General features: G+C 46.8%; 1 protein-coding gene across 1 annotated transcript in view; it reads right to left on the minus strand.

Annotated features, from left to right (window-relative positions):
- The window catches only part of LIMD1 (LIM domains containing 1), a 66,336-nt gene that overhangs the window by 12,160 nt on the left and 26,554 nt on the right, over positions 1–27,622 (minus strand). The window contains exon 2 of the mRNA XM_038566678.1: positions 24,101–24,202. Coding sequence (XP_038422606.1) covers positions 24,101–24,202 — 102 coding nt within the window. The remainder of the gene's footprint in view (positions 1–24,100; positions 24,203–27,622) is intronic.

The raw sequence follows: 27,622 nt of genomic DNA on the forward strand, positions 1-27,622 counted from the left end.
CATCTTTATAAGAGACCCTGGTCTGTGACTCTGTAGCACTTCCAGATCTGAGAACATTTCGAGCGCTAGGCACAACACATACACAATAGACCATGAAAGTTTCAAAAACTGAACGAATTTTAAACTCCAGTGGAATCATGCCCCTTGGAGCCAGGGTCCAGAACATGAAACCAAACACTAAAGGTGCTCGAGGCAGAGAAACCTCCTTGATAAACACCAAGTACCCCGACCTGGGACTCCCAGAACCAGCAAAGAGCACAAGGTGGCAGAGAAAAGCCTGGCGATCTAGACCTGTTGGAGCTCAGAGAGGGCCTAGAAAGTATCGATGCAAAGGAAGAGCCACAAAAAAGGAAAGAAAAGTTTAACTACAAAAGCAAAAAAAGCTCCAGACGGATTAAAGACTGTGTGAAAAACAAAAGTTATCATAAGAAAACGCGAGTAACTGTCTTTGACTTTGGCGTGGAAAAGGATTTCCTCAGTAAGACACAAAAGGCATGCCTTATAGAGGTAAAGGCTGGTTGATACATAGGACATCAAAAATCAGGCTTCTGTTCAACATGAAACAACATACAAAGTTCCAAAGATCAAACTGTTGAAAAGCCAAACTGTTCTGAGCAAGGAGGCCAGGAGTGGGTCAGGGGCCGGCAGGCTGGAGGCCATGAGGAGAGAAAGAGGCAGAAGCAAGGAAGGATGAAGACTCTGAGACTGACCATCAGCACTTCTGCCTCGGCAACCCCCTCACCAAGAAGGCTTCGTCCTCCTCCTGGCCTGCTCAGCCCCTTCTTGGTGTCCTGCTTGTTGCTGCCAGACCCAGTGCTGTCTCTATGTCTCCCCAACCCTCTGATGGGTTCCTATAGAACTTTTTAATATTCTGAATAGATGCCGTGCTCCTTGAGACTATAATGTGGGGCAGCCTGGGGGGCTCAGCAGTTTAGCGTTGCCTTCGGCCCAGGGCCTGATCCTGGAGACCCAGGATCGAGTCCCACATCAGGCTTCCTGCATGGAGCCTGCTTCTTCCTCTGCCGGTGTCTCTGCCGCTCTGTGTGTGTGTCTCTCATGAATAAAAAAAAAAAAAAAAAAAAAAAGAATATAATGCGCCTCCAACTTGGCCTTATATGAGGAGGGCTTGCCAGTGGTCTAACTGAAGGCAATATATGCTAAGTTGAAGAAGCAAAAGGCAAGGTAGGCCAGGGACCAGGAGATGGCCACAATACACATAAGACACTAGTATCTAAAACATAAAGAACACTAACCACCCATCTGACAAAGATAACCCAATGGAAAAAGTGAGTGGAGGGTAAGAAGTGAAAGTGCAGAGAAGAGAAAAATCTGTTAAACTCTAGACAGTAACTATTTTTAAAGATGTTCAATCCCACTAGCAATCAGGATATGCAAATTAAAACCACAATGAGATGCTATCTCATTCCTGGATGGGCTAAAAATCACTAAGCCTGACAGTACCATGTCTTGGTGAAGGTGTGGGGCAGGAGGAAGCCTTTCACACGGCTGGTGGGAGTTTTGGTTGGAATGAGCACTCTAGGAAGAATCTGGTAAGAGCCCGTAGAGCTGAAATCCACATGACCCACCACATACCCCTAGGCAGGCCCTTTGAGAAGATCTCCCAGCCTGCAGAAGGAGAAACGTGTGCAGTTTTTCACTGCAGCACTGCAAAGAAAACCTAGACACCCAGCAGCATCTTCAATGTTCATCAGTATAGAAAAAATGATAAACACTTTTAGGGGGATCCCTGGGTGGCTCGGTGGCTTAGTGCCTGTCTTTGGCCCAGGGCGCGATCCTGGAGACCCTGGATCAAGTCCCACATCAGGCTCCCTACATGGAGCCTGCTTCTCCCTCTGCCTGTGTCTCTGCCCCCCCCCGCCCTCTCTCTGTCTATCATGAATGGATAAATAAAATCTTTAAAAAAATAAAAGAAACACATTTAGGAAGAATTTGGAGTTATAGTCCATGGATGCCATATTACACAGCGGTCAAAATAAATGAACTAGATTTGTATATATAATTATTAATTGAACTGAACACATTGCTGTGCAAATAAAGAAAACTGCTCAATGATATATGTAAATTATGTGATAGTATGTATATGTTAAAGCATGAACAAACACAAGCACACACAAACTAATACTTATTAATCTTGTATATGTGATAACAGAAGAAAAACTGGGACTGGAAGGATCCATACACTCAATTCATGACAGCAGCGGCCCTGGGGAAGGGGGAAATGGAATATGGGAGGGGGAACCAGGACAATTCCAATCTGTCTGTAATATTCTACTTCCTTTATCAGAAATAAGTCAAAAGGACAACATATAAATATCTGTGCATTCTGGGTGGCAGGTAAATAAAGGTTATTTCCTACTGTACTTTCCTGCAGTTTTGAAACTATACACAAAAACAAACATGCACACCTTCTTTAGGTGAAATACTATAAACCAAAGGCAAATGACACACCAGAAAAAACATCTGCACTGTAGAACAAAAAACAACTTAACCTACCCTGAGATGCAAATAACTCAATTAACAGCTTGATATAAAAAAATAGGCAAAGAGGAGCACCTGGGTGGCTCAGGAGTCTGCTCAGGTGGCAAGGAATCTGCTTGACATTCTCTCTCTCCCTCTCTCTGACCCTCTCCACTACTCACGCATGCACATGCTCTCTCTCTCTCTCTCAATAGAATCTTTTGTTTTAAAGATTAAAAACTTAAAAATGAGCATTAAGCAATATCTAACTCCCAATAAATTATAGCACGTATACTATTATGCAACCATAAAAAAAGATTGTTTTCAAAAATAGGTTTGATGACACAGATATTTAAAATACTTTACTTTAATATTTAAAATACTTTAAAATGAGGCAGCCCAGGTGGCTCAGCGGTTTAGCACTGCCTTCGACCCAGGGCGTGATCCTGGAGACCTGGGATCGAGTCCCATGTTAGGCTCCCTGCACGGGGCCTGCTTCTCCCTCTGCCTGTGTCTCTGCCTCTCGCATAAATAAATAAAAATCTTTTAAAAAATAAAAGGTGGTATAAAAGCGTGTTTGTGTGTGTGTGTACAGACATGGAAACACACACCTATATGATCAAAAATTATGTGTATGAGCATACACACATATGTATGCCAAATGTTAATAGTCATTATCTCTGAGTAAAAAAAAAAAAAAAAAAAGAGTGATTTTTAGTTTTTTTTTCCTGCAATGACTATATGTTATTTTCATAGCCTGAAACAAATTATAATGGGGTGAGGGAGTGTGGAAAGAGCAATGGGGCATATGTTAGAAGGCTGCAGTGCAAGTCTTTAGCTCTCCAAACCTCTCCCATTCTTTCCTCAAAGTTAGTTACACTCACTTCTAGAAGGTCCTAGAACCTTCGATAGCATTTCCTGGCTCTGCGAAACTAGGGTAACAAGAATGAGCACTTAGAACTAAATAACTGCAGGGTTCACTAACAGAACCCCCTACCCCCCGTTTTTTAAAGATTTATTTATTTATTCATGAGAGACAGAGAGACAGAGACAGAGAGAGAGAGAGGCAGAGACACAGGCAGAGGGAGATGCAGGTTCCATGCAGGAAGCCTGAGGTGAGACTTGATCCCGGGTCTCTAGGATCATGCCCTGGGCCAAAGGCAGGTGCCAAACCACTAAGCCACCCAAGGATTCCCACCCCCGCTGCTCCTTAACAGCCACTGAAGTTCATTTATAATTATTTTACTTTCTTGGAACTTTCCCCTCTATATATATGGAATATAAATATTCCAGAGGACTCGGTGTTTTACAAAGGAAAATGAGAACCAATTAGAGTATCCTTTCTCCACTTTTTGCCCCCATCAGGCACCCAGGTGACAGCCTCTAGTCCCTCCCTGGCAGCCAAGGCGAAAGGAAGGACACAAACAGCCCACCATGGAGGAAAACGAAGCTCGTGCTGTCTGACCACAAGTAAAGCCCAAGTCCAGCCTGGGAGCGAGGATCGCTTATTTTTCTGCTCCCAGGTTCTGAGAGGAAAGGGGGCAAGACGGGCAGCCCGGGTGGCCCAGCAGTTTAGCGCCGCCTTCAGCCCAGGGCGTGATCCTGGAGACCTGGGATTGAGTCCCACGTTGGGCTCCCTGCATGGAGCCTGCTTCTCCCTCTGCCTGTGTCTCTGCCTCTCTCTGTCTCTCTGTCTCTCATGAATAAATAAATAAAAGAGAAGAAAAGAAAAAAAGAAAAAAAAGTAAGGGGGCAAGGCTACAGGTTCCACTCTGGGGGGCAGGGGGCATCTGGAAACAGCATAGGACTTCCTAGACAAAGATGAGGTTTCTGATCCAAAGCAGAGAACATCCAAGCTCTGGTTCCAGGAATGACGTCCAGGAAGTTCTAAGGAATCTGAGCTGGGAATTAATTTTTTGTTTTATAGAGGGCATATTACCTCTGTTCCAGAAATCACTGGAAGATTATTAAACCTGCCAGAACACTGAGCGCTCTAACCTCTAAGAACACTGAGTATTCTAAGAAACACAAATCAAACAAGAGCTTTTTCCCTTAAACATCAACAAAGATTTTTTTTAAATGATCACAGTCGTTTATGACTGCCGTCATGGCATATTTCTGTAAGTTACTGATGAAAGTGTAAAATGATAAGCTCTCCCCAGAGAGGTAACTGTGAAATGTTTATCTCTGACTTGGTGCGGCTGTCTGTGACTTAGCTTTAGGAAAGAATGAGAAATGTGGATAAATATTTACTTAGGTTCAAATTGGAAGCCTTAGGAGAAATGATTACATAAAACAGAGAACATCTAAATAATGAAATATTATGTAGCCATTTAAAGTACCATTCAGATAAGTGTTTTCGTGATACTGGCAAATGCTTATACTATAGAAGGTTATTCAAAATACATTAGTAAATGAAAAATGCAAGCTGGACAACTGTACAATTCCATTTCAGTAACTTATATACATACACACACACACATATACAAAAGAGAAAAAACTCTGAAAGAGCACATGCTGGAACTAACAATGGTTGGCACTAGTAGACGGCATTACCAGGACATTACACGGCCAATAGTGCAATCATTTAAAATTATCTAGTACTATATAGCCCTGGTAGGTTGTATTAAAGGGACTTTCTCTTACTACTTCATACATTTCAATATTTGAACTTTTTCTATTATTAAGGACACTTATAGATGGTATTAGAATTTCACTTTTTGCTTTCATACACTTTTATATTAAATGTTTCTAGGGGATCCCTGGGTGGCACAGCGGTTTAGCGCCTGCCTTTGGCCCAGGGCGCGATCCTGGAGACCCGGGATCGAGTCCCACGTCGGACTCCTGGTGCATGGAGCCTGCTTCTCCCTCTGCCTGTGTCTCTGCCTCTCTCTCTCTCTCTCTGTGTGTGTGACTATCATAAATAAATAAAAATTTAAAAAAAAATAAATGTTTCTAGAAGTACATATTTAATCATTTGATAAATAACACTTTAGGTTTTTTAAAAGATTTTTATTCATTTATTTATTTTGAGAGGGCGCATGCACATGCATGGGGAGAAGCATGGGAGGGGGAAGAAAAGAATCTCAGGAAAACTGCGCTGAGCATAGAGCCACAGGCCCTTCTCTACACAGGGCTCAATCCCAAGACCCCAGAGACCATGATCCAAATGGAAACAAAGAGTCAGAGGCCCAACCAACTGAGCCACCCATGTGTCCCTCGTTTTCTGTTTTTCTTTTTTTTTTTTTTTTTTTTTTTTTTAAGTAGGCTGGATGCCCAACGTGAGGCTTGAGCCCACAACCATGGGATTAAGAGTACCATGCTCTACTAACCAAATCAGCCAAGTGCTCCCAATACTTTAATTTGTAAAAGAAAATCCTTATGTATAATATGAAAAGTAATAAAGCAAGATCTAAGAACTATATCTCAACTATGTAAAGAAGAAATTCAAAGAAAAAAGACTGGAAAAAAAAATCTGCCTGAGAGCAACAGTGCCTCTAGGGGACATATGTGGTGACTGTGGAGAGGAGGATGCTGATCACAGATTGTGTGCCTCTTTACACTTTACTACACTTCCCCAAACTTTTACTAAGGAGCAGGTAAGACTTTAATCATTAAAAAAAAAAAAAAAAAAAGACTTTAATCGTCCTTTTAAAAAAAGTGCCCAGGGATGCCTGGGTGGCTCAGTGGTTGAACGTCTGCCTTTGACTCAGGGTTTGATCCCAGGGTCCTGGGATCGAGTCCCGTATCCGGCTCCCTGCAAGGAGCCTACTTCTCCCTCTGCCTATGTCTCTGCCTCTCTCTCCCTCTCTGTCTCTCATGAATAAAGAAGTAAAATCTAAAAAATAAATAAACATATATATATAAATAAATAAAGTGCCAAGCTAGCTAGACAAATCCTATTGCTGCAAGTGGGCAGAGCTGAGAAGTCCCATGTCCAGAGTCAAGAGGCCAAGGGAGGGGTTTAAAGGCTGTATATGCTTCTCCTTTGTTCCAAAATAACAATAACAATAATATTAATAATAATAACAATTGAAGACTCCCCCACAGGCAAAGGGTGGTGCCCAGTGTGTGCTCTGAAGGACTCAACTCCACTTTTTACCCCATTAGATCCCACACTAAATTAGTTTGTATTTTATCAGTAGGAGAAAAAAAAAACCCTAACATCTATTGATTGCTTTCCAGTTTTCTTTCTTTAAAAAAAAAAAAAGATTTTATTTATTCATGAGAGACACACAGAAAGAGGCAGAGATATAGGCAGAGGGAGAAGCAGGCTCCCCGTGGGGACCCCAAGATCATGTCCTCAGCGGAAGGCAGATGCTCAACCATTGAGCCACCCAGGCGTCCCTGTTTTCTAGCTTTCAAGTACTGCATTTAGAACTTTCACACGCTAGCAAGTTTAAAAACGTTTCATGTTGTCACACATTACTGCACCATCAGCCCTCCTGTCTGGCCTTTTCCCACCACATGTCTTTTACAGGCAAGTCCACAGATCATTTCCTGTCACTCACTATAGGCTCTTGGTTTCAGCAAGTGTGGACACGGTTCACCAAAGAATGACGCAGAAACCCAATCCATCACTTGTCAGTACCATGGAACAGTACACAGATGTGGGAATTAATTATCCTCAGGAATCACTGGAAACGATGCCCCAGGATTGTTCCCACTTTCTGGGTTTCCTTTCCTCTTCATGATACGGATGGGATAAACATTACCTTCATTTTATACCTCCTGAGGCTCAGAGCAGTAAGTGGGCAGGACAGAAACCCAGGCTTGTCTGACCCTGAAGCTCATGCTTGTCCCACTGTGCCATGAGACTGCCTGCACGATTTAATGCCTGTGAGTGCACACCTACATGTGCCATCCATTTTTTTCTCTTCCTATCGCAGAATGGAGAAAGGTAATTTTTGAAAAATTTTCTTTATTTATTCATGAGAGACACAGAGAGAGAGGCAGAGACACAGGCAGAGGGAGAAGCCAGCTCCCTGTGGGGAGCCCGATGTAGGACTCGATCCCAGGACCTCAGGACCACCACTCAAGTCAAAGGCAGAAGCTCAACCGTTGAGCCATTCAGGCACCCTGCTCTCTCTCTCTCTCTCTCTCTTTTTTTTTTTAACAACATTTATTTATTTAAGCGATCTCTACACCCAATGTGGGACTCGAACTCATGACCCTAAGAGCGAGCGAGAGCTGCATACTCTACTGACCGAACCAACCAGGCACCCCGAGGCTTCTCGTTTTCAAAAGCAGGAAGGCAGAGGGGAAATATTCTTGAGGCTGAATCACTCCAGGGTCCTGAAATTCGATGTAAGTGCAGGATCCAGAACCCAGAAGGGTCCTGGCTGCCGTTCACGCTAGACCAGTAGGTGGCACCAAACTACAGCCAGGACCAGGACAGGTTGGAGCAGCATAACCCACTGAGAACTCCAGGCCCTAGTGAAGGGGATGGCGTGGGTCATGTCACTCGCCAATCCTGCAACAACATGACCTTGCACCTGAGGCATTTTAACGCCACCAGCACGTTATGCAAAAGCTAAATCAGTCAGGCAGATGTGCCCATGGTGGCTAGATGAGTTGGGATTTGACCCTAGCTCTCTGGCACAAAGTCAGCACTGAGTAGTTCTCAGACTGGGGGTGGGAGGAGGGGGGTGGATTTGCTGGCCTTCCCAAGCAAACCTCTTTCCCACTCTACTCCCCTATGGGGGGATGAGTTTCACTGTCCTCACTCACTTCCTACAGCGGGACACACCTGGAGGTGTGATACCATGAAGCTACCTATGGCTGCGGCAGTGCTCACAACAGGCATGGCACAACCTTGAATGGTCCAGGGGCCTCAGTTCTAAGCTTAGCATGCTTCAGAACCACCTGGTGGGTTTGTTAAAACACAGACTGCTGGGGCACCTGGGTGGCTCAATCGGTTGGGCATCTGCCTTTGGCTCGAGTGGTGATCCTGGTCCCGGGACTGAGCCCTGCATCCGACTCCCTGCGGGGTGAGGAGCCTGCTTCTCCATCTGCCTGCTGCTCCCCCTGCTTGTGCACCCTCTCTCTCTCTCTCAAAAAAAACGCAAACAAAAAACAAAACACCCAAAACCCAAAAAAGACCCCACATACTGTCGAGCCTCATTCCCAGAGACTGATTTAATAAGTCTGGGAGGGACGTGAGAGTCTACCCTTCCCAGGTGATACTGAAGGTTCTGGTCCAGGGGCCACACTGAGACAGGCCATGCCTCAGGCTGGTCTCTGAACCAGCATTTCCACTTCACATGATTCATCTTGGTCAAACAAAAGGGCTAAGATCATCGAGTCCATCCCTCAACAATGAGCAACAAACAGAACTGAGGTGGAAGGCAGGTCGGTGCCAGGTCTTTATAATTTGGTTTCAGAATCATCCTGCTTCTGACAGAGGAATTCCTTAAACCAGGAAACACATAGTGATGTGCACACCAAAATTAGACCAAATAAGTTTTCCCAGAGCTTTAGAATGATCATAGTTGCTCTTTATTTTCCAATCGCAGCAACAATTTACAGAATATTGACTAATACATGTGCAGACTCATCAAAAAGCCACTTACCATTGACAGTGAATGGATATTTTATATTTGCCTCCAGAGGCCCCTTTAGTTGAAAAGAAAAATGTGGATAAAGCCCGTGTAGCTCGATGAAGGAAACTGTGACCACAGTTACAGATGTCACAAAGAGAGGTTGGCCACTTAACCTGACAAATAAAACTAAACGTGCCACGCTCACCATTCTCCCTCTAGAAATAGAAACAACTGGTCTATTCTGGAAAAGTAATTGGCCCTTAGCTGGAAGACTTCCATCACAAACTTCACTGTCCAAAATATCTCCCTGAAAAGTGAAAAGTGAAAAAAGCTTTCCTGGCAGAGAGGAGTCCTCGAAAAAAGGAAGTTTTTAAAAATGAGCAACTGTTTAGATTCTGTTGTTATCCTACTGTCGCAAGATGGTAACTTCTGAGTTGTCCACTGGTTACCAGGCTTTTGTGGCTATTTGTATGTAAATCTAAGTTAATTAAAATAATCGGCAGCTATGCACCATTTGCTTTATCGCACAGAATCCTATCTGATCTACTTGTTCAAACAGCTGCTTCCAGAAAAGGTTAACTCTTACAATGAGCTGCTAATACAAACCAACAGAAAAACTGAACAAATTGGTTCAGGGCAAATGTAACAACCAACCAGGATTTCCCAGGCTTAGGCAGCCTCCGAGGGCCAGGGAAATAGGCAAAAGGTGGAAAGTAGAAAAGCAACCAGGGTCAGGTCCCAGGCTTTGCCATTTCTCAGAAATGCAAGGTTGGCCCATCACGTGACCCTGTGGGTTCCTTGATAGAGGGTGTTGTGGAGAGGACAAAACTGAGGGTCTCAGTGGGGAGCCCAACGTGGTGCTGGCCCATACTAAGTGTTAGCATAGTAAGTCACTGTTGCCAGGATCCCGCCAATGACCTTCAGCAGTTTCCTCAGCTGAAACCTACTTGAGCTAAAAATCTCATCCGCCCCCACCTCCCTCTGCCCAATCCCTCCTTTTTCTCAGTTTACCTGTGGTAAAGGGCCAGGCTTTTGTTTTGTTTTTCATTTCTACCTGTCAGACTTAATTTCTTGGAAAATAAAAATAATGTGGGAAAATGAAACATAAAATCTAAGCTACAATCTACTCTCAAATTGCTGTGAATGTTCCTAAATGGCCTCAATTTCTGTGCTTCTCTCCTTGCCAGCCAGCACCATTCGGGACCACACCACCAGTAGTCCCAGTCCACATTCCAATTCTCTTCTCACTGGATGCTCCCAAGTCTTCTTTATTTCTTTACAGTTTTACAAATCCATTCTTTTTGTTTTCCATTCCTACCACTCCAGACCATTATTATCATCTGGATTGGAGAAGAGAATGCCACACAGAGAAAAAAAAATCCTGGAGACCTGCAGAGGCTCTTCTCTGAGTATTTAGCGGGGAATCAGATCAGCATGTGCCTGTGAAGAAACTAACCAGGTCCCGGGGAAAAAGTCATCCACAATGGCCAAAAGCAATGTCTATCCTGCCAGCCAGAGCAGGAAAACTCATAATCCATTGGGTATTGAGTGAAATGCTCAAGAAATGCTTTTACCATGGCGTGAAGAATAATTGGCCCTAGACTGAGCTCTGTTCTGAAAAGATCATTGTCCCCAAATAACTCACCTGCATCTCAGGACAAAGCTCAAGAAGATCCTGGAGACCCGGGATCGAGTCCCACGTCAGGCTCCCGGTGCATGGAGCCTGCTTCTCCCTCTGCCTGTGTCTCTGCCTCTCTCTCTCTCTCTGTGACTATCATAAATAAATAAAATTTAAAAAAAAATTTAAAAAAAAAAAATATCCAGGACTCAACGAGGTGAAATCGCAATGTCTGGCATCTAATCAAAGATTACCAGGCATGCACAAAGGTGGGAAAAGAGGACCTGCAATTTTTTTTAATAATAAATTTATTTTTTATTGGTGTTCAATTTGCCAACATACAGAATAACATGCAGTGCTCATCCCGTCAAGTGCCCCCCTCAGTGCCCGTCACCCATTCACCCCCACCCCCCAAGAGGACCTATAATTAAGGAACTAGTCAATCTATGGAAATCAAACCAGATCTGACACAAATCCTAGAATCAGTAGGAAAAGAGATACAAGTTATTGTTATTATATCCCATATGTCCAAAAAGTTAAAGGAAGATCTTTAAAAATGCCCAAATTGAGGGGCTAGAGACAAAAACTAGAGTACTAGGATGAAAAATATGCTGGATGAAAGTAGGAGACTGCACACTGCAGGAGAAAAGATTAGTGGATTTAAAGGCATAATAATAAAAACTGGCCACTTGATGGCCAAAATGAAACAGAGAGGAAAAGAATTTTAAGCATAAAAAGAATATAAGGGAGTTGTGAGGCAACTTTAGTTAATTAAAATTAAATTAAATTAAATTAAATTAAATTAAACTAAACCCGGGAAAAAAACAAACAAACAAACAAACAAAAAAATTAAACCCCGGGTGGCTCAGGGGTTTAGCGCCGCCTTCGGCCGGGGGGTGTGATCTTGGAGACCTGGGATCAGGTCCCACATCGGGCTCCCTGCATGGAGCCTGCTTCTCCCTTTGCCTGTGTCTCTGCCTCTGTCTCTCTTTGTGTCTCTCATGAATAAATAAATAAAACCTTGAAATAAATAAATAAATAAATAAACACAATTTAATTCAAAGGGCAATTTGTTAAATCTAACAAAGAGGTAAGAAAAGGGGTAACAAAGCCCTGAAGGAGAGGGATTAGGAGCAGGGAGGGGGCAACGAAAAAATGTGAAGAAATCATGGCTGGAAATATTCCAGATTTGACAAAGACTATAAACTCACACATCCAAAAATGCTCAACAAACCCCAAACACAGGAAACATAAAAAGGACCCCAAGGGACATCATAATCAAATTTCTCAAAATCAATGATAGAAAACTTAAAAGCTGCCAGAGAAAAAGGATATGTTACCTACAGAGAAACAGAGATAATAAAGAAGACATCGGATTTTTGACGGAAAGCAATGGAACTACATCTTTAATGAAGTGAAAGAAGAAACTATCCACCTCGAATTCTCTAGCCCCACAAAAAAAAATCCTTTATTTTTTTTTAACGATCAATTTATTTATTTGAGAGAGAGCACACGCATGCAAGGGAGCAACAGGGGAGGGGCAGCGGGAGAGAGAGAGAAAATCCCAAGGAGACACTAAGCTGAGCGCCGAGCCTGATGTGGGACTCAACCCCAGGACACATGATGAGATCATGACCTGAGCAGAAACTGTCAGATGTTTAACCAACTGCGCCCCCCAAAAATATCCTTTAAACCTAAAAGTGAAACAAAGATGAATTAAGACATAGATGAAAGGATTCATCACCAGCAGATCTGCCCTATAAAAAAAAAAAAAAAAAAGTTGAGGAAGGCCTTTAAGCAGAAGAAAAACAGTACCAGATGAAAATCTGGATCTAAACAAAGAAGAGGACCAGAAATAGCAACTGCATGGATAAATGAGATTTTTTTCTTATTAGTTAAATCTCTTTTAAAAGATAATTGACTAGAGCAACCGAAAAAAAAATTGAGACACCAGAAACAAACCCTAACATTTAGGGTCAATTAATTTTCAACACATTTGCCAAGACAATCCAATGGAGAAAGAATAGTCTTTTCAACAAATGGTGCTGGGAAGCTTTCATATTCATGTGCAGAAGACTGAAGTTGAGCCTCTACCTCAAACTATATAAAAACCAACTCAAAATGGATCATAGACCTCAACTTAAGAGCTAAAACTATAATATTCAGAAGAAAATATGGGCATGAATCTTCGTGACCTTGTGTTGGCAATGTTTTCTCATACAAAGCATCAAAAACATAAGAAAGAGAAGAAAAGAAAGATAAATTAGACTACCTCAAAATTTAATAATTATAACATCAGGAAAGTGAAATGACTGTCCATAGAAAGAGTAAAAATATTTGCAGATCATATATTGGAGACTCATCCATAAAACATATAAAAATCTATTAATAAAAGTCAATAATAAAGATTTTAAAAACCTGGGATGCCTGGGTGGCTCAGTGGTTGAGCATCTACCTTCGGCTGAGGGGGTGATCCCAGGGCCCGGGATTGAGTCCTGCATCAGGCTACCCAAAGGGAGCCTGCTTCTCCCACTGTCCCTGTCTCTGGGTCTCTAATGAATAAATAAATAAAATCTTAAAAAAAAGATTTTAAAAACCCAATAAAAAATGGGTAAAGGATCTGAATAGACATTTCTCCAGATAAGACGTGCAAATAAGCCCATGAAAAAAATGTTCAGCATCATTAGTCATCAGGGAAATGCAAACCAAAACCACATTGAGATTCAACTTCACACCCATTAGGAAGGTCAGAATCAAAAGGTCAAATAATCACGAGTGTTGGCAAGGATGTGGGATGCTGAAATCCTCACACATTGCTGGTAGGAATATAAAATGCTGCAGCCACTTTGCAAAAACAGTTTTTTAAAAAGTTAAACACAGAGCTACCATATGACCCAGCAATTCTACTCTTCGATATATACACAAAGAGATGAAAACATGTGTCCACACAAGAACATATCCAGTTGACCCTTGAACAACATGGGAGTTAGGGGTGCTGACCTGCCACCGTGCAGTCGGAAATCCACATATAACTTCTGACTACCCCCAAAGTTAACTACTAACAGCCTACTGTTGACCTCCTAAAAGCCTTACCAATAACATGAACAGCCAAACACGTATTTTGTATGTCATATGTATTATATACCATATTCTAACAACAAAGCAAGCGACAGAAAAGAATGTTAAGAAAATCCTAAGGAAGACACATTTACAATACTGTACCATAAAAAAATCCACATATAAGTAGACTCTGTGGTTCAAACCCACATTGTTCAAGATTCAACTGTACAAGAGTATTTGTAGCAGCATTATTTATAACAGCCAAAAAGTGGAAACAAGTGTGTATCAGCCAATGAATAGATAAATAAAATGAGGTATATCCAGACAATGGAATATTATTCAGCCATTAAAAAGATCAAAGTTCTGATGGTGCTCCAACATGGATGAACCTGGAGCATCTTATGTTAAGTGAAAGAAGCCAGTTACAATAGACCACTTATCATATGATTCCATTTATAGGAAACCTCCAGAACAGGCAAATCCATAGGAGTAGATTAGGGATCTCTGGGTGGCTCAGCGGTTTGGTGCCTGCCTTCGGCCCAGGGCATGGTCCTGGAGTCCCAGGATCGAGTGCCACATCGGGCTCCCTGCATGGAGCCTGCTTCTCCCTCTGCCTGTCTGTCTGTCTGTCTGTCTCTCTCTCTCTGTGTGTCTCTCATGAATAAATAAATAAAATCTTAAAAAAAAAAAAAAAGAAAGAGTAGATTAGTGGTTGCTTAGAACTGGGGGAAAGAGAGGTAGAATGGGGAAGGACGGATAAAGAGTACATACAGGCAATACCCGGCACTACGCTAAAGGTATTCAAGGGTGGCAGGGGGTAAGTCAAGATCAATTGAACACCATCCCCATTCTCCCAAAATTGACCACGTAGGGGGAGACCCCTGCAACCAGCTTCAATCTAACCATAGCTTCAAACACCATGAGATGGATAAATGAACAAGGCAAACATGAGACCCGGGATCAGAGAAGCCACAAGAGAGACCTCGAGGAAAGACAGTGCCTTAGAGGGTGGTATTCACCTGGGTGGACAGAGGAAGGGGCAGGTGGTGTCCCGCTGGGCAGGGGGACTGCCAGATGGCAGGTGGAGGAGACGGTGGCAGGACAAGAGATAGGCAAGGATCTGGAACTGGCTTAAGGAATGCTTTCAATGCTAAGTGAAGGATTTGGACTGTGATGATAGGGCAAGAAGTGGCCTCTGAGCGGGGGTGTGGTCCCCCCAAACGTGTGCGGGCCATGTGGATGGAGGTGGCAGGATGGCAAACAGGACCCAAGACAGTTGGGAGGCGTCAGCAGTGATCCACGTAAGGAAGAGAGAGGGTCTTCCCCAAATGGAACATTCTGGGGCCCAGCAATGGTGGCCACCACGGGGGAGGCTGCTGGTGTCAAGGGGCACAGCTGTCCCCCAGCCATGATCACAGGGAAACTTGCCCTCTCCACCCTGGTGGTACATCTGCTGGATTCCCAGGCTGGTCAGGAACTCAACTGGCAGGGAGGTTATGCTGATTTTGAGTCATCAACAGGCTCTTACACAGCACATGGTTTCAAAGACTGCAGAGCAATGAAGAGGAAGGTGTAGGAACCATTTCCAAATGGAACAATGCGGGCAGCAAAGTGAACACATGACACCAGGGACAATCACAAGCACAGCTATGCAGGTATGGCAGACATGTTCTGGTCTTGCTTTGGTGTTGAGTTATGGGTAATTTTCTTCTCCCATATGTATTTTTTTTAACAGTGTGACTCTATTGCCTTTGTGATGTATAAACTACAAGAATCGTAAACTTCACTGATCATTTCTTGTTAAAAAGTGAACTCTGGAAAAAAAAAAAGTGAACTCTGGTTTAGGAACTAGAGGCTTTCCCTGCACCATGCAATACTGTAGCCATTGGCCATGTGTAGCTACATTTAAACTTTTTTTTTTTTAAGATTTTATTTATTTATTTGATAGAGATAGAGCAAGCACAACCGGGGGGAGCCGGAGATGGAGAAGGAGACTCCCTGCTGAGCCAGAAGCCCAACACAGGGCTGGATCTAAGGACCCTGGAATCCTGACCTGAGCCAAAGGCAGATGCTTAGCCAACTGAGCCACCCACGAGCCCTCTACATTTAAACTTTAATTAAAATGAAATACAAGGGACGCCTGGGTGGCTCAGTGGTTAAGCGAGTCTGCTTTCAGCTCAGGGTATGATCCTGGAGTCCCGGGATCGAGTCCCATATCGGGCTCCCTGCATGGAGCCTGCTTCTCCCTCTGCCTACATCTCTGCCCCTCTCTTTCTGTATGTCTCATGAATAAATAAATAAAATCTTTAAAAAAATAAAATGAAATGAAATATGATATTCAATTCCTCAATCACACCAGCCACATTTCAAGTGGTCAAAAGCCATGTGTGGCCATTGGCTGCTAGAGAGAGCTGGAGGCCAAAGGAAGGCAAAGGGGGTAGGTGGTGAGGCAAACAGTGGGACCACAGACATGTTCCCAGGGGACTGCATCAGATCCCCCGGGATGCTCATTGAGCACATGCACACAGGCCTCTGTTCCACACATTTCAGGACTCAGGGTCTGCACAGTGCAGCCAGGGGTCTGCATTGTAGGGAGCTCCTCATGACCGTGAGGAATCTAAAGGAAAGGGTGAGAATCACCTGTGTGTCAGGCTCCTGGGTGGCTCAGTGGTTGAGCGTCTGCCTTGGGCTCAGGACATGATCCTGGAGGTCCGGGATTAAGTCCTACATCAGGCTCCCTGCATGGAGCCTGCTTTTCCCTCTGCCTGTGTCTCTGCCTCTCTCTGTGTCTCTCATGAATAAATAAATAAAGTCTTTAAAAGAAAAAAAACCCCACCCATGTGGTGGCAAAACACACCACGAGGCCACCTGGATCCCAGTCCCCCATGCACCAGCTGTCAACTGTTCTGAAACTCCACTTCCTCTTGTGTAAATGGGTGTGGTGGATTGGGAGGCAAATGAGGAGCCTTGAGCAGACAGAGTACAATACTCCATAAACAGTGGCTCCTATCACAGCCTGGGTCAGGGGCATGGAAGTGCCATGGGCTCCATGATGGAAACTGCAGGTGCAAAAGAAATTGTCAGCGAGGTGACACAGGGAGACAGGAAGTAGGGAGGGAAAGGAAAGTAGTGCAGAAGGAAGATGAAAGGCCCCGTATTAGCCAGGGGTCTCCAGAGGAACAGAACTGGTAGGGTGCATGCGTGTGTGTGTGTGTGTGTGTGTGCGCACGCGCACGCGTGCATGAGCGTGCATGCATGTACACATGCATGTTTGTGTGTTTGTGTGTGTACAGCCAGAAACAGATTCAGCAAAAGGACTGGCTCAAGTGATTATGGAAGCCGACAAGTGCCAAGATCAGCAAGAGGCAAGCTAGAGGCCCAACAAGTCAAGTGTCGCTCTAGTCCAAAAGCAGGGAAAATCGATGTCCCTGCTCAAGTCAGTCCGGCAGGAGGAAACTCCCTTACTTGTGGGAACGTCAGGGTTTTTGTTCTATTTGGGCTTTCAACTGATTGGGCAAGGACCGCCCACATTAGGGAGAAAAATCTGCTTTACTCAGTCTACCAACTGTTACTCTTGTCCAGAAACATCCTCACAGACACACTCAGAATGATGTTTGACCAAAGGTAAGGTCACCTACGGCCTACTCAAGCCGACACACCAAATCCACCAACCACCACAGGGTCAGAGGTGGGAACAGAAATTTAAGAGAACATTTGAGAAACAGAACATTTAAGAGAAAAAAGAAGAGATGTTTCTAGCAAGAGAGCCAAAGAGAAGAGACCCAAGTAGCGTCTGTGAAGCCAGCATGAAGTTCAGACCTCCATAAGAGACCTTGCTCCCTAAACCCAGGATTCTGGCTCTGAGATGTGGCACCTGGCACATCTTTGTGCTAATTACAGCACAGTGCCCCCCCACATACCAGAGAACCTTCCCTCCTCAGAGTTGAGGGGACAGAGGACACATTGGGTGCCATCAGTTATCTTTTTTTTTCTTTTTTTCCCATCAGGTATCACATTGGGTCTAGGATTCCTGAAGGAAATCAGATTTCCACCCCAAACCACATGTGTGGCGCTATCGGGCACCTGAAATACAGATGTGGCAAGCAGGTGTAGGTCACAGTGGAGTTGCCCTCGACAGTACAGTGCTCCAATGTCACAGGCACGAAGGATCTGATGCTTTCCCACTGTCTCCTGATGGTCACGGCCTCTGCTAGGCCAATAGAGTCTGAGCTAGGAAACCCAGCCCAGCCCCAGTACGGGTGCCCCCCGCAGAACTGAGTTTGCTGGCGTCGAACACAAGAGACCCTCTGACCCCACACCAAGTCAAGGTCAGCCCCAGCCCTCTCCTGACCCACATGGCCCTTTGCCTCAAAACGTCTATTTCTGGTGCTTCCTGATTTCTTCCTCACCCACTGGCTTCCTTTAGGACATGCCTACTCTTCCTTTCTCACATTCCTGATCCCCCGCTTTTTCCTTAGATCCAGCTGACTCACTCATTCGGCTTACCCATAGCTGCTGAATGTGACAAGAAATGTCGGCATGACTCAATGGCTCAGAAATCCAGGCATCAAAGCCTTTAATATATGTCTCTCCTGTGGGTGCATCCTGCTACGGAGGGAGTCCTCTCTCCCCTTGTCCACGTCCCAGGCTGCTCTCCTGCACTCACAACCGGAGAGTCTCTGAAAACCCAGCCTCTGCCATCGCACAGCCCCGGGACAAGATCCCATGTGCAGAGCCAGCTTCCTTCCTTTGGCACACGCTCCCTCTGAGCAAAGGTAATATAACACAGTGGGAGCAAAGGCTGTGAGTCCCCACGGCCTGAGCTCACGTGCTGAGCACACTGCTTATGCGGTAACCAACCACAGGCAAACTACACTCCCAGGCCTCTGCTCATCTGCAAAAAGAGGCTGATAATAATGCCCAACTCACTGGACTGTTCCAGGATTTTTTTTTTTAATTTTTTTTATTTATTTATGATAGTCACAGAGAGAGAGAGAGAGAGGCAGAGACATAGGCAGAGGGAGAAGCAGGCTCCATGCACCGGGAGCCTGATGTGGGATTCGATCCCGGGTCTCCAGGATCGCGCCCTGGGCCAAAGGCAGGCGCCAAACCGCTGCGCCACCCAGGGATCCCTGTTCCAGGATTTAATGCACTTCTGTGGGTGGAGGGCTCAGTGTGGGGTCAGCTGACAGGAAGCTTAGGAAACACATCTACAAACTACTTATAAATATTGTGATGACTGGTTTAAGGAAGCATGCCGGCCATGAGTTAAAGGAAGACCTCCCTAGTGCCGGCACCACTCTTTCAGGATCTGTGAGCATTTTTGAATGCTGGGGGACGAAGTAGTATGCAAAGTCAACAAAGAAGGCAAACATGATCTCAGGGGCAGCATTTAGACTTTGTAAGAAAACCAGAATAGCAGGATGCCTGGGTGGCTCAGTCGGCTAAGTGTCTGCCTTCGGCTCAGGTTACTATACCAGGGTTTTGGGATGGAGCCCCCACATCAGGCTCCTTGCTCAGCAAGGAGCTTCTCCCTCTCCCTCTGCCCCTCCCCCTGCTCATGCTCTGTCTCAAATAAATAAATAAATAAATAAATAAATAAATAAATAAATAACTTAAATAAATAGCTGACAAGAACCCCCACCCTTCTTCAGAACATACTGGATAATGGGCCACCCGTCACAACCACCAATTCATTCAAGAACCTCTCTTCCATAATGTTGGGCTTAATTCTGCTTGTTTTCTTTACCTGAAGTAATGAAATAGTACTTTAGAGTTCTAGATGCAGGCTTTTTGGAAACTTAGAGTGACTTTCTTCTGACTGGGTCCAGAAGGGTGAGGTTTCACTATGAAATCCATTCACAATCTTTAACCATGGCCAGTGTTTGGTTTCTGGAAGCTGGGATGGGCAATGGCATTAATTCCTCACCTTATGGAGTGTTTTCCCGGAGGCATGACGGGCATAGCACGGTGCATCCCCCACCCAAGACTGGGAGCATGAGATACAACACTGAACGCCACCCGTCCTGGGCGTGACTCACGCATCCCAGGCCCGTGCCCTGAATGGACCCCTCTGGCCCTCAGGGGCCTCTGTCTGAGCTCAGGCCTCTCTTGGCACAATCTCCATTGGCCTGGACCTGCCTGACCCCACCCCACGCCCAGGCCCTGGCCGCTCATGTTCTGTGGGCCAAGGGGCAGGAGAACACATGAAATCTAACTGATCCATCATTTCTGGCTCATACGGGGAAAAAAAAAAATCATAGCAACCATGAACACGGACGTGGTAAACAGGTTTCACCTGGACTCCAGGATGGAAGTTGTTCGGCCTTTGCAAAATTAACAAAAGCTGACATTTGGGACCGAAACTGCCTCAAGCGAGGACACGGAGCCTTGCCTTCCCTCTCTGTCAGTCTGTTCTGGAAGGTGCTGAGAAGGGCCCCACTTGACCCACACATCCAGACCCACACCTTTTCTCCCCCCGCATTCCACCGCTCTCAGCCACAGACAGGCGCCAGCCTCTGCTCAGGCCACTTGCCACACGGCGTCAGACACAGAGCACGGCTGCGTGCCCGGGCCCTGGCTGCCCTCTGCCCTGAGCCCTCCTGCTCCACGCTGTGCCAACGGCTTCCTAAGGGCATCCGGTTGAGGGCACGACCTTGGGGTGGGCAGGAGCAGTGGGGGGGAGACACCCCCCAGCACACATCTCCATGGCAGCCACACACACAGGCCCCCCGAGGAGCAGCACAGAAAGGAGGGGTTTTAATAAACCACACACGCCCCCACGCCGCAGCCTAAACGCCTACTTCTGGGAAGAACACGGAGGAAACAATCCAGCAGAGGGAACGAGGACGCGACCCAGGCACAAAGACGTTCAGGCAGGGGAGGGGCGGGCTCCGAGGACCAACCAGCAAACCCCACCCGAGCCAAGGGCCACAACGCCGCGGCACGAGGCCGTCGATTACCCTGTGACCGTTCAGATCATTCTTCTGGAGGCTGCGGAGGTACAGAGGAATTCATGGCAGGTTTAATCAGAAAGGATGGAACGTTATTAATGTGCTGTGATCCCGGCTCTAAAAGCCGCGTATAAATTTGGACAAAACCTAGAAGGGAAAACATATGCATAAAAAGGCCTGTGCTAGAATCACATGCTAGGTCTCTGCCCCTGAAATCCTCGCTGTGGTTGTCATGTTGTCCTCATAAGGGAAAGTGAACTAAATGTTGTTGCTTCTTGTCGGGGGGCGGGGGGGGAGGCAGGGAAGCGCACATCTGTGTCTGGGAGCCCTCCATGGTGCCCCGGAGAGCTTGCCCCGTCCATGGAGGCATGGGTTTGTCGGGAGTGGAACACCTGGCAGTCCTCCCAGGACACAGGCGACAGGAGGCTGCAGGGAGCCAACGGTCTCATCCGACGAGGTGGGTTCCTGGCCTTCCCCCCAGCACAGCTGTGCACAGGACTAGCTGCCGGCATCTCACAATGTCCACTACCGTCTTCTTCTGGCCCCATCTGTCTCAATGTCCTCCTTCTCGGTGTGTGGGACAAGGGCCCATGGGGCTGGGTGCCCCTTTGGCATATCCTTGACAGGACCCCAACATTCTGTTCCAATAAAGCCATCAGTCTTAGCCAAGGAGTGTGCGCCTACCTACGGAAATCTATGTCTATGCTGTCATAAGCTAGGTGACTGTCACGATGAAATGGGCAAAGAGAAAACACACTCACCTAGACACCCACTAACACAGACACTCGCTGACCCAAAAAACGGGGATAGGCAAAGCTAACTGGATCCAGGAGGCTGGGACTGTGGTGCCAGCCTCACTGCTAGGTCTTTAATCTTAGGAAACTCTCTTCCCCTCTCTGGGCCTCCATTTTCTTCTTCTACCAACAAAGGAGGGAATGGGCCTGGCCCCAGCTGTGCCACCTCCACGGTGCCAGTGCTTGCAGAGACATACTTAAGGACCTGGGAGCCGCGACGTGGAGTCCCCAGGTGCCTCCTTCTGCTGGGGGCAGTTACAGGCAGCAACAGGTCAACTGAACAAAGGCAAGTTACTTCTAGCGCCCAACAGAAGCTGCTCAGACACCTGCCTGCATCTCCAACTGCTCCCCACAAGCGCAGAGGAAGCCCCGCAACAGGAACCATGCAGGCCCCTTGGGGAACAGGAATGCGCCACACTCACTTTCCAATGGGAGTCTCCATCCTCATTCCCATGGCAACTCCGTTCTAGGGCCTGGCTTGCTGGCACCGAAGTCACAGAGAGTAGGGTTCACAGTTGACGTGACAGCACCAGGGCATGCCACATTCAAGAAAAAGCCACTTGTTCCTGCTAGGAGAACAGGGAAGGCTTCCTGGAGGAGGCAGCCTTTGAGTTGGGCCCTAACAGCCAGACAGAACTTAAATGTATGAAGCGAGTGGGGAGAGCTGATTCTAGGGGGCCATGTGGTCAGATATATGGAAGCGGAAGAGGGAGTTCGGTTTGTGACAAATTATAGGAAGCATTATGACAGAGACCAGAACACAAGAGCCTTAGATGCTAGACCAAGAAAACCCCCCAACCAGCTGTGTTTTCCTTAAGTGTCTGTGTTTGTCATCATTTGAAGATAAATTCAACCCATTATGGAACTGACAGCTAGTCATGCAGCCACAGGCGGCTCTGAAGGACTCATGGGTACCACCCACCCTGAAAAACTCTTAGTTCAAATGTCAATTGCTTGAGATGAAAAACAGCTTCTACTTAAATAATATTTTCTTTTTCCCTGGCAAACAGCAAATATTGAGAAAGGGCTGTAGGAACCAAAAGCAAAAGATAACTTTTTAGAAAGAGGAAGGATCACAGCTCTTGTACAGTTAAGACTCAGACACGTGGTCAAAGATTTAATTTAACTCCTCAGCTAATGCGGGAACCAGTAAGACGCCAACCTGGGAGAGTGCAGAGAACCACAGCTATGCAGCCATCAGAAGTGCTGAAATAAAAGTGCTTTTTAGTAGAAGCAACCAAAAAAAAAAAAAAAAAAAGTAGAAGCAACCCATCAGGATTCTACAACCTACACCGTGCAGCACGGCTCAAAGACAAGGAATAGCCAGGGGCCCGGAGAAACCAATTCCCCAGACAACGCCTCACATTTCCACTGAGGACGCTCCGCAGACTTTTGACCCATTTCAAAGGCTTTCACCATTTTCCCCACGAGGTGAATACGATCGTGGCACAAATTCAAAGTCTCAGGCCCGCGTTTTATGAGAAATCGCAGTGAGGACTAAAGCTGGAGGTTCTGAATCCGGGCATCGAGCTCACCTTCACAGTCGGGCAGGCCAGGGGGCAGGTGCACAGCCACCCGATTAACTTTACCCTGGGAATCAGGAGGCTCTCCGGCTGTGCCACAGCATGGCTCCCCTCTCCTTTCTCCAGAGCCTTCTCGAATGAGGAGCCTGGCGCTAATCTGGGTGCTCAGGCCTGACCACACCCTGGAGTCACTTGAGGAGATGTGAACTGTACTCTTGCCCACTCTAGAAATTCCACCCCTAGGGCTTCTGATTCTGCTGGTCGGGGTGGCAATGGGGCATCACTAGCTCTGAAAATCTTCTAGGGGATTCTAGTGAACAGCTGGGATTGAGAACCACTGGGCCAGATAACAAGACCCCTTTGTCCCTGACGCTCTGGCTTTGTTGGTGTGTTTCCTTTCAGTCATTAGCTGGTAGCCTCAATATCGAACTGGAGAACATCAGTGGGACATTCTCTACAAGAATGCTCCTCAAATTAACCTTTGGTAGAGGGCATAAGGCAAGCACAGGTCCTGACTCGGTCAGGCTTGGCAAATATCGTGCAACGTGTGAGAATCTTCCACTGTGGTAGCCAGCAGTTGGAGGAGAGGTCTGCGGGGCCAAGCGCAGGCCTGGTCTCCTAATGTGCTGCTCTTGTCACAGAAGCAAAAATGCCCACAGGTGTGTGTGCTCACCGGCACTGACACCTCCGTGGTGCGCACACACTCACACTTCACACGCACAGAGCAGCCTCCACATCAGAGTGGGGTCACGGAGTCCTAAGAGGGCCCCACCTCGTGCTGGCATCACTGGCTGTCTTTTGGTTGGGCCCACGGTGGGGGAGATACATGACCACAGGGCAGTTGGTGGTGGATCCCCACGCAACGCCCCCCACACCCCCCAGCCCTTCTGAGACCTCTGACACACATAACAAACCTAATATTACGACTGATTGCTTTGAACCCACTCAACTTATCACTAAGGTCGCAGGCACTCCCGGTGCTCTGGTAAGTCCCAGGGCCCTGCGCAGAGCCTGCCCTTCTGTGGGACTGCGGTAGTCCTGGGTCAAGTGTGTCTGGGAAGGATGCTCTTCCCTGTCCTTCCATCTCGGACCCCATGGGCCTTGTCCCGCCCGACCCTCCACACACACTTACTGCAGGCTGCACAGGTGAAGCACGCATCGTGGTAGAGGTTCCCCATGGCCTGGCAGGCCTGGCCGGCCCCAAACACCCCTTTGCTGCATTTCACACAGGCTCCTGAAAGACAAGAACAGGACAGTGAGTTGGGAAGGTGGGGGGAGATGGTGTAAACCAAGTCATTAAAAAGCCAGTGAACAAAATTAGATGTCTGTCTGTCCCCATAACCAACCCAGCACCAAATCCTGTGTATTACTCCTTTGAGGTCTCCCTTTTTTTTCTCTCTCTCTCTCTCTCTCTCTCTCAATCCATCAGTTTTTCAACTGCAGGACACAGCGGCCAGGCTGGCCTTCAGGCCCCACTCCCCCGCCCACCACTGGCCTCCACACTAGCCTCTGATCTTCAGGGAATCTCTGCCTCGTCAGCCTCCTTCCCAGCCCAAAGCTTGCACAGGCTCCCCGTTTATCAGACGACGTTCAAAAACCTACACCGTGATTCCAGTAGGTCAAGAGCACAGGTTGGGCAATTTCAACAAAATTATTTCCTTCCATTTTCAATGGGAACCAACTGGGTTGACCATCTTTGCTTTTTACAAAAGTATCAGGCCCCTGGCCCCAGGTCTGTCCGAAGGCAAAGCCAGGGCTCTCCCCAGCGCCCCACCCTGGGGGCCTCAGCTCTTAGCCTTTGCTCACAGGTGACCCTGCCCAGACACCCTACACCCACGCTTTGTCCCTTCAAGTCCCCAGGTCTTCCTCCCGCTCCACTCTCCGGCTCTGAAGGCAACATGACGGAACAGGCTGTAACCTACGGCCTCCCACCCACCCCCTTCCCACGTGGTGTGAGTTAACTTCTCTGAGCATCACTTCTCAATTAGGAAAGAGGTTGGTTCCACCTGCCCTGCATGTTTCCGGGGTGCTCTGCAAACCACCACGTTCCACACTTGGTCGGCCCCAGCTACAAACTGCCGAGGCGAGGGCCTGCTCATGAACTAGAAGGCCACAACCTACTCACTATGTGACTAGGGCAGATCATCGGAACTCCTGCTGTCTTGGCGTTTCACCTGTAAGCTGGGATGACGGCAGGGTTTCCTGGGAGAGAACACGCCCGGGGTGCTCAGAACAACACCTTTCCCTGGGTAAGCCCTCCGTAGGCAGGCCTGTCATACGGATGCAGTGATGCCACCGCATTCGACAAGAAGGTGCTTCCACAACAAATGGGCTCCCTAAGAAGTTCCAGGCCTCCTAGGATCGGACCCTGTGAGGGAGCCGGAAGTCCCTGTCTGGACCAACCCAGAATCTCTGCGGCAAAAGCCCAGTCTCTGGGCCAGTCCACATAAAGGAGGCTGTGCAGCCTCTCTTCCAAAGAACTCCTTCACTAGACTCAAATGAAAAGCATCACAATTATATAAACAATGTATGAGACTAAAAAAATAAAAATAAAAAAAAATTCAGGGAGTAAGTATCCCAAAATATAAAGAGTGGTTTCTTGAGGCTATAAAATTATGGTTGGTTTTATTTCTTTGCATGTTCTCTATTAAAAAAAAAAAATTCTTAAAAGAGGCGGTGTTACTTTACAGCTGAAAAAAGTCTAGTGTCAAAAAAGCATCTGAGTATGTTTAACTATACTGTATAACATTAGGATTTGGGTTTTTTTTTTTTAAGATTTTGTTTATTTATTCATGAGAGACACAGAGAGAGAAAGAGGCAGAGACACAGGCAGAGGGAGAAGCAGGCTCCATGCAGGGAGCCTGATGTGGGACTCGATCCCAGGACTCCAGGACCACATCCTGGGCCAAAGGCAGCCGCTAAACCACTGAGCCACCCAGGGATCCCCACATTAGGATTTTTGAACACGCACACACACACAGCTCTCCTCATGTCCATTGGGGTAACCAGCTCGCATTCTTGGCCAGCAGGTGCAAATCCCCAGCCTGTGCTTCAGAGCTCTACCCATTCAAGGTGACCTCAGGGAGGTCCAAGCTAACACACAGTTCGTGAAATGCACCCACACCAACCACACCAGGTTCGCAGAGAGCACATGAAGCCAAGGGCGCTCAATGACTTCACCGACACTCCCTGGGGAAGCGGGTGAGGCCGTCTATAGGAAGAGTATGGTGTCAGCCAGGAAAAACTAGCTGTCACGGGAATCTGTTTATGGAAAGCTCTAGAGAACACAAGTACTAGTTATCTGCAGTTCTTCTGTTTCAACGTTTTATTATGAGATGTTCAAACTGGCAGAGAGGTTGAAAGAATTAACACCCAGATGCCCACCGCCCCCATTCCACAATCGTGAACATTCTGCTGTCAATCAATCCAATGACTTATCTTAGCTTTGGATGCATTTCAAAGGTGCAGACAGCAGTCTACCTCACCCCTGAGCATGGCAGCCTGTAAATCATGAATTCATTATTTGCTTATTTTTTTCAAGATAAAATCCATAAATCATGAAATGCACAAGTGATGAGTCTACCATCCAATGAGTTCTGACAAATGACCTAAGTAATGCAAATTCTGACCAAGATACAGAATATTTCCAGCACCCTAGCACCCAATGCCCTTTCCCTCGATCTTCGTCAGATGTGATAACGAAGAGAAATGCTCTCTACAAAAACATCAAATACTAGGCAATGGCAGGGTATTAATTACACTATTCTGAGACCCACTTCCAACCACCCATCCGGAGCCCCCTCACTGACCTGCCTCTAGATCCCTGACAGGCAACAAAGGCTAGATTGTCGGGCAGCAACCAAAGTACAAAGCAGACCATCCACAGACTGGATGGAACGTCAAAGCAACGGGACTATAACTCTGCTCATGAACATGGGAGAAAACCAGCCCCAAGGCAACATCACTTCTTCCCTGTCGATCATGGGGGCCTCTTGGCTTAACCCACTGTAGCAATGTTAGCTGCAGAGAGCAGAGGAGCCGTGAGACCCTGCGGTGTGGTGTGGGCAGCCTTTCCACCTGTCCTGTGGGGGAGAGGGGGAGGAGAGGGCCAGCCTTCCAGAAGGTGTGCCAGAGGAAAGGTGAGATAAACCTCCTGAGTCAGTGGGATGCCGCTGACTCACAATGAAGACAGGGACTCCTCTTGTTTGGGCCTGAGGAATGAAATCAGACCCCTCTCCCACTCCTGCTCGTAAGGCCAATGGCAGGGTGACAGTGTCACCAAGTGGAAAGTGCACAGGTCTCTCGGGGCTTCCTGCGACTTTATCACTGCACGCCAGGCCTTCCTCGCTTCCCTGTGGCTTCCTCTCTACCTGAGGGCTCTGACCTCCTGACTCCTGCAGCCCACGTCCTATGGGCTGCTCACCTCGTCTCCCACCACTCTGACCACCCAGCACACACACAAAGCGAGGAAGGAAGCCGCGTGTGCTCTAAGCCGTCGGTCACGGAGCAAGGAAGAGCCCAGAAGTGGCCACTAGGTGGGAAAGTACTTCATCCTTGGGCCTTGTGGTAAACGGACAGAAAAGTACTTCACGGGCAGGAAATAGGTCTAGTCTTCCTTTGGTAGGAAAAAAAGGAAATTTCATGTTCTAGGAAA

The sequence above is a fragment of the Canis lupus genome, chromosome 20 (genome assembly GCF_011100685.1).
Source record: "Canis lupus familiaris isolate Mischka breed German Shepherd chromosome 20, alternate assembly UU_Cfam_GSD_1.0, whole genome shotgun sequence".
Classification (NCBI taxonomy): Eukaryota; Metazoa; Chordata; class Mammalia; order Carnivora; family Canidae; genus Canis; species Canis lupus.